The 7,337-nt window shown below is 50.3% G+C and overlaps 1 protein-coding gene across 1 annotated transcript in view; it reads right to left on the bottom strand.

Moving 5' to 3' along the window:
• The window catches only part of LOC104403103 (keratin, type II cytoskeletal 8-like), a gene marked incomplete at its 3' end in the record, with an annotated part of 24,682 nt that extends 17,432 nt beyond the window's left edge, over positions 1-7,250 (bottom strand). Inside the window, exon 1 of the mRNA XM_010011145.1 lies at positions 7,078-7,250. Within this exon, the coding sequence (XP_010009447.1) occupies positions 7,078-7,250 (173 nt within the window). The remainder of the gene's footprint in view (positions 1-7,077) is intronic.
• Between the last annotated feature and the right edge of the window lie 87 nt (positions 7,251-7,337).

Below are 7,337 nucleotides of genomic sequence, written 5' to 3'. Positions count from 1 at the left end.
CACACTAAACTATGTCACCCAAGGCTCTGTCCAACTTGGCCTTGAACACCACCAGGGCTGGGGCATTCACAGCTTCCTTGGGCAACCCATTCCAGGGCCTCACCACCCTCACTGTAAAGAACTTCTTCCTTATATCTAATCTAAACTTCTCCTGTTTAAGTTTGAACCCATTACCCCTTGTCCTATCACTACAGTCCCTAAAAAAGAGTCCCTCCCCAACATCCTTATAGGCCCCCTTCAGATACAGGCTGCTATGAGGTCTCAGTTGCTTCAATTCAAATGGACAAGGCAGTGGCATAAAAACGACTTTCTAAGAGAGGATCAGTGTGTTTCCTCTTTGGATGTCTCAGGGAGCTGGGCTTGGTCGGAGAGGTGAAACGAAAGCCCTGCAAGGCAGCTGAAGGGCTTGGCTCCTGGCTGCCAGCCCAGCCTCTGCTCCAGCAGGTTTCAAACACCTCTGGAGGCACAGCAGGAAAAGAGAGAACTATTACAGGGCCTTTTGAGAGGGGTTTGGTGTGGGAGGAGGAAGGGCAGCTGGTCTGAGCACCCCCAGGACCCTCATGAAGCATCTGCCCAAGCCTGAAAAAAGGACCAGTTCCTGTTTCGGTTGATTCTGGCCCCATCTCAAAGCCTGTAAAGATGAGGCAAGGCAGAGGAGCTGCAGCTCAGGCAGACCTGCCACAGACATGATTATTGGCCAACACAACCCACCACTTTTCCTTTCATCTTTCATCAGGCTGTGACTGCCCTAAGAAAGGTCCTTCCTTTAGGTGGTGTTTTAATGCACAGCCTGAAATTCCCATCTGAGCCTGACCAATAATTTATGGGAAAGTCAATTTGTCACTGAGGACAACAGCGGGTTCAGGAGTGTGTGACAACAGGGCAGTGTTCCTGGCCCAGGCTGCAACCCCTCCAGTGGCACTTTGTGGCCGTGTCTACCCAATCTTCATCAGGGCTTCCCAGGTTACAGGAGATGGAGACTTGCTTCTACCAACAGTCCTAGTTAAAAGTGGATGTTTCCATGTCATGTAGACTTTCATTCAGGCCGGATGGTCACCACCAATAGAGCTGGTCAGAAAATGTGGATTGTGGGGCCTTGAGTGTAAACCTAAAGGAATTCCAGCCCACTCTTAGGGCAGAACTAGTGAGTTTGGGAGCAAGATGAAGGGCAGAGAAGCACCAGCTGGAGTGGGTGGGAGGAAGAAGAGGAAGAAGGTTTGCTGTCAGCACCAGACACGATGTCGTTGCTGCAAATCCTGCTCTACCTGTCCCAGCTTTAGCTGAGAAAACCCTGGATGAAACATGGCTGTGAGGGAGCTGGAGGTGCACCCATGCACCAGTGCACCCATCCCTCCAGGTCACCATTGTGTGGGAGCAGATGTTCTGTTCAGAGACACATAACATGGGAGCAGTGTGGGGTTTTCCTCACAGAGGAGCAGGGCTGGCACCAAACAGGAGGAGAAGGATGGGGTGAAAGGTGCTTGATTTGGCACATTCTCTAAAATCAAGGCTGAGGTGAATATTAGCTTGGATGAAGGGCTGAAATTCTAGCCCTAGATGATGTAAAGATGCTGTAAAGCCCTAGATAATGCTCTAGGACACGGACTTCCTTGGCTCCAGGAGGCCAGTCAGCAAGATTCACCTTTGCTGGCACAAGACATCCATGGAGATCGACAGCAGAACCAGTTCCACTCATGAGGAATCCAAGGGAAGAGCAGCCAGGATCAGAAGAGGCAAGAAAGAAAAGACTTCAGCATCTAGAAAAAAAGAACAGCAACACAGCTTGTAAAGCACATGGAGGAGCTCCACTTTGCTCCTTTGCTAAGTTTCTTTGGTAGATTTAGGCATGGTTGTCGATGTGTTTGCTCACAGAAACTTTCAGGTCTTTGACTGTTGAGTTTTAAAACTCCTTTCAAGTGCAGATGGTTGGTGGTTATTGCTGCTTCCAGGAGATGCTGATTTCAGTCTCTCTCTTGAGGTCAGTGGGTTTTCTTGTGAGCTTTGAACTTAGACAAGTTAGGTTGGAGACAAATGAGCTGGGGGTGTTGCTGTTGCTGTTTGAAGTGTAAATAAGGGACTGAAGGATGCTGATTTCTACATTTAACCTCCTATAACCTCTCTGCACCTCAATTCCATTACCCTGAATGTATCCTTCAGGATCATGAAGGCTCCAGCTGCTCAGGAGATGCGTGCCATGTAAATAGCAGTGTCCAGGATGCAGATTACCTCTTAGGAGACAATGTCCCACCCTCTCAGCAGAGCCGTGCCACTTGTAAAAACAAATGTTTCCTGCTCAGCAGCTGCCCACTGTCATACCCAGCACAGCTACAGAGTGGGTGAGTCTCCTCCGTATTTGCACAGTGACCAGCTCAAGGGAAGTAATGTTGGTAGCTCCCAAGGCCCTCCCATAATAAACATGATTAGTAACAATTAAAACCCCATTACAGCTCTAATTACAGCCAATAGAATGCCACCCAGATTCATCCCCCAGTAAGCTCATAAAATATTGCACCTATTATATTTCTTTCTGTGTTATAATGCAAAGAATATTGCACCACTCACACCCTGGACCAGGTTATGTGATAGACACCTACCTGCTCTCCTCTGCTTCCAGCAGCATCCTGCACATGCAACCTCAATATCCAGGGCTATCTTCACACTCAACAAGTCCTGCTATGCCTTCAGTGCATGGCCAAGCTCCTCTTTGGCTCCCAAAGGCCTTTGCAGAATTCACTCAGTTTTGCTTTTGGCTTTTGAGATCTTTTTTCTATTCCACCTCAGCAAGGCTTGGTGGAAGGAAGAGTGCTCTGCATCCCATCAGTGGCACCTATCTGCCCTCCAAGCCATAGGGCATGTGGGTCTTGCACTAGACCAGTTGGTGGCCAGACAGATCCACCACCCCAGCCTGCACCTCACAACCCCATGTTACTCGGGCTCAGTGGTGGAGGCTCAGTGGTAAACCCAGGAGTAAGACATTTGCCACCTCACTGTGAACTCCAATCTTGGCAAGCCAAAACTGATCTGACGACACAGGCAGGTTCCCATGAGCATCTAACCCAATACCAGGGAGGCTCCTGGGGCAAGTTTTGTATTAGCACAGATTGTGCCCTTTTCTGCAGAAAACCAGAACTTACAAACCAACAAAACCCACAATAATTCTGTATTTTTTATCTTCCATGTCCAAAATAGCAACAGCTCTATCTAGAAACACTGTAGACGTGTCATTTCTTGGTCACACTCGGGCTGTTTCACAAGTAAATTCACTCATTTGAAGCAAAACAGGCCCCTTTGCTGCAAATATGGATCTACTGGTCCACTGGAGCGAGCAGCCACCCCAGTGCCACATGGAGCAGATGAAGGGCAGTCTGGCCACTGGGCTGTTGTGATCTTCCATTCAAGTGTGAGGCACTTGAGCAATTAGTGTTACTGCCTTTTTCATGAGCACAGCAGATGGGAAAGATAAACTGTGTTAGAGCCTGGCCCTTCTCCAGGAAAAACTCAGGGAACTTCTAAAAAGCCTGTGGTTTCCTGCAGGATGCAGCCTGCATCCTTGGCTTCCTGGGGTTCAGCACACTGGAGATCTTCACCCTCTCTGCCATCCTCCCAAGGAAGTCCCCAGGGGTGCTCTAGGGCTTTGTACCACCTTGGTCTGTCCTTGGAGTTCTCGCTGGGATGAGGAAGTAGGAGATGCCTTCTTGGTCTCTCCCATCCCAGCCTATAAACTTGAGAATCAGAAATGTCATTGTTTAGGCAAGCAAGAGAATGAGGCACATCACAGCCTGCTGTAAACATCAGATGAAGAATTCAACTGAAAGAATATATGGGGGGAAAGAAGATCAGCATGAAAGTAATGTTAGAATTATGGAATCCCAAACTGGTTTTTGTTGGAAGCTCATCCAGTTCCAACCACCTGCCACAGGCAGGGACACCTTCAACTAGAGTGGGCTACTCCAAGCCCCTGTGTCCAACCTGGCCTTAAATACTGCCAGGGATGGGGCATTAGCTCAAGTAAGAACTGTAATTTCTTCCTCGTTTCATTTCAATGGGCAGGACTCTGCCAGATGGATCTTCTCCACATCCATACCTTCATCTGACAAACACGGGGGCTACACCAGGACAGCAGCAGGGCTCAGTGCACCTGGGGTTGATTCACCCACCAGCCCAGATCTCGCTCCTCCCAGCACTGCAGAAGAACCCACCCAAGTGTTAATCAAATTAATCTGGCTGCAATGGGGTGTTATTTATGAGGTCTAATGACTAACCTGAAGCTGTAATAAGCAGGTTCCAGGTTGTTTCATACTTTCACGCTGCTTTTCTTCATGAGTAATTTGTGTCCATGTAGCGCCTTCAGGTGCCAGTGTCCATGTAAGAGCCTGGCTTGTCAGGTAGATGGTGCTGCTTGCCCTTGTGCCAGCCGAGGCTGGAGGACACCACTCTTCCCACTGCAGACCTCTAGTTGGTGTCCTCCAACCACCACATCCCACTGGCCACATTCAAACTGCCGCCATCCAACTGTTACATCCCAACAGCCGTGTTTAAACCAGTCCTAGTCCAGCTGCCACATCCCAATGGCCACATTCAAACCACCACATCCCAACTGCAATGTTCAAACCACCACATCCCAACAGCCATGTTCAAACCACTACATCCCAATGGCCACATTCAAATCACCACATCCCAATGGTCATGTTCAAACCACCACATCCTAATGGCCATGTTCAAACAACCCCAGTCAAACCACCACATCCCAACAGCCATGTTCAAACCAATACCAGTCCAGCTGTCACATCCTAACGGCCATGTTCAAACCACCACATCCTAACAGCCATGTGCAGACTACCCCAGTCCAGCTGCCACAAGTATCATGTTCAGACCATCATGTTCAAACCATCACATCCAGTACACCATGAACAAACTGCTCCCATTCACTGCCATGTCCCAACCACAGTGTCATAGAATGATGGATTGTTTTGGGTTGGAAAGGACCTTAAAGCTCACCCAGCTCCAACCCACTGCCACAGGCAGGGACACCTTCCACTAGAGCAGGTTGCTCCAAACCCCTGTGTCCACCCTGGCCTTGAACACTGCCAGGGATGGGGCAGCCACAGCTCCTCTGGGCACCCTGTGCCAGTGCCTCAGCACCCTCACAGGGAAAAACTTCTTCCTTATCTCCATCCTGAACTTCCCCTGTTTCAGTTTAAACCCATCACCCCTTGTCATATCACTCCAGCCCCTGATGAAGGTCCTTCTTCTGCATCCTTGTAGCCGCCTTCAGGCACTGGAATGTCCCCACTGGTGGCCCTGCCTGCCTGCTCCTGTGGTGCCCATCATCTGAGGGCTGGACACTTCATTCTGCTCTATGTGGAATGAGCACAATCCCCCCCACCTCATGGCCACCAGGTTGACATCATGTGTCCCCTTCCTGTGCCACATTCCTCAGAGCCATGGCTCTCCCACCCCACAGAGAGATGGGGAGTCTACTGATGAGGAGCAAGCAGAGGGAGATGAGCCATCTCCCTCCTCCTCACCTCAGTGGGGCAGTTGGTGCTCAGTGATTTGAAACATGGGACAGATCACCATTGCCATTCCTTATGTGAAGGAACCATTGCCATTCCTTATGGTGAAGACACCATTGCTATGCCTTATGGTGAAGAGCAAAGGGTGTTTTCCTTCCCCTGGGGACCATTAAGTGATAAGACAACACAAAGAGATCTTTTCATCTGTCTGCAGTTTATTGGTAATGAAGAACACGGAGGAGAGGGGTGCTGGTAGGAAGCAACCATGCAGCAGGGTTCACGCAACAGAAGGGCTGCAATAAGGCCATACATACGTCAGGTGTGGAGAAGAGGGAAAGGGATCTATAAAACATTAAAGCTGCCAAATTACTCCACCAAGGGAAGGTGGACATCTCAGAGACCTGTTTCTCACTCCCAACTCTGACTATGAGACATTATCACGTTTCTTCTGCTTACATGAATGCCTGATAGAGCTGAAACAAGCATGTGGGTGACATGCAGGACACGCGGATGCGCAAGGGACACACGGCCGTTGAAAAGGAGACCTTGAAAAGTGACAGGAAAGAGCCGTTTTGGACACGCTCCTCCTCAGCCAGAGCAGCAGCCGGGGGTAGCGGCAAGAAGCGCAGCGAGAGATGCTCAGATGAAAGCTGGAACCCACAGGGGAGATCTTCCACCCCTGGAGCTGGTGGGGCTCCGAGAGGAGCCAGGTTCCACTGCAGACCCCCACCTTGGGCAGGGTGACTTCAGGAGGCTCTGAGCTACAGGGGAAACAGTTCATTTCGTTGCTGGACACCGGTGAGGGTGGCAGGGGCCATGCTGCAGGCTGGAGGGAGGGGACAGTGCTGCTTTCCTCGGTGGGACTGAGGTCAGGGCTCAGTATTTTACACCCGAAGATTTGACTGTTGTGGTGGTGACGCATCTCCGCACTGAGGAGGATCCACCCCCGGCCATGAAGTTGCCACCTCCGGGGCTGCAAATCCTCCCGCTTCCAGAGGAGAAGCCGCTGGTCAGTATTGGTCCTCCCATGCCACAGTTGCCTCCGATGATGTTTGCTCCTCCGACCACACACACTCCTCCTCCCAGGCCATTGCTAGGGCCAAAGCCACAGGGTCTGCCTCCAGCCACGGAGCCTCTGCCTACCACAGCTGCAAGACAAGGACAGGCTCAGTGAACATCAAGTGACTGCCTGGGGCCCCTCATGAAACCCAGGTAAAAGCCATTCTGCAGAAGAGACAATGGACAGATACTTACAGACATTGACGTTGGATGGGTTATCGAAACAGACACTGTGTAGGCAGAACACAAGTTGTAAATCTGATCTAATAGCAACTCAGCTCCACACAACCTCCAGCTGCTCCTCTTATCTCTTGCTGTATATAATGTAACCAAAACCACTGAGGAATGTTCCCTGTGGGACCACCTTGCTATTTTAGGCTTAAAAACTTGAGGAAAAACTGGAAGATTCTAAGCATAAATGGGCTTGGAAAAGAGATGATTAAACCTCAGCCTGTTCCAAGGAGTGAGAGTACCTCAGGCAGGACATGATGGGAGTTCTTACCTGTTCTCCTCTCCCTCCAGCAGCTTCCTGTACATGGCAATCTCAACGTCCAACGCGATCTTGATGTTGAGCAGCGCCTGGTCCTCCTTCAGCAAGCGAGCCAGCTCCTCTTTGTCTTTGCTCAGGGCGCATTCCAGCTCTTCCAGTTTCCTCCTGGCGTCCTTCAGGGCCATCTCACCCCGCTCCTCAGCCTCAGCAATAGCTGATTGCAGCTGATGGTTCTGAGAGAAAGAGCAGTTTCTCAGTGCCCTTCTGCACAC

The sequence above is a fragment of the Nestor notabilis genome, unplaced genomic scaffold (assembly GCF_000696875.1).
Source record: "Nestor notabilis isolate BGI_N333 unplaced genomic scaffold, ASM69687v1 scaffold7863, whole genome shotgun sequence".
Classification (NCBI taxonomy): Eukaryota; Metazoa; Chordata; class Aves; order Psittaciformes; family Psittacidae; genus Nestor; species Nestor notabilis.
Note: the sequence above shows the minus strand (reverse complement) of the source record. Positions and strands in the feature narration are given on the sequence as shown.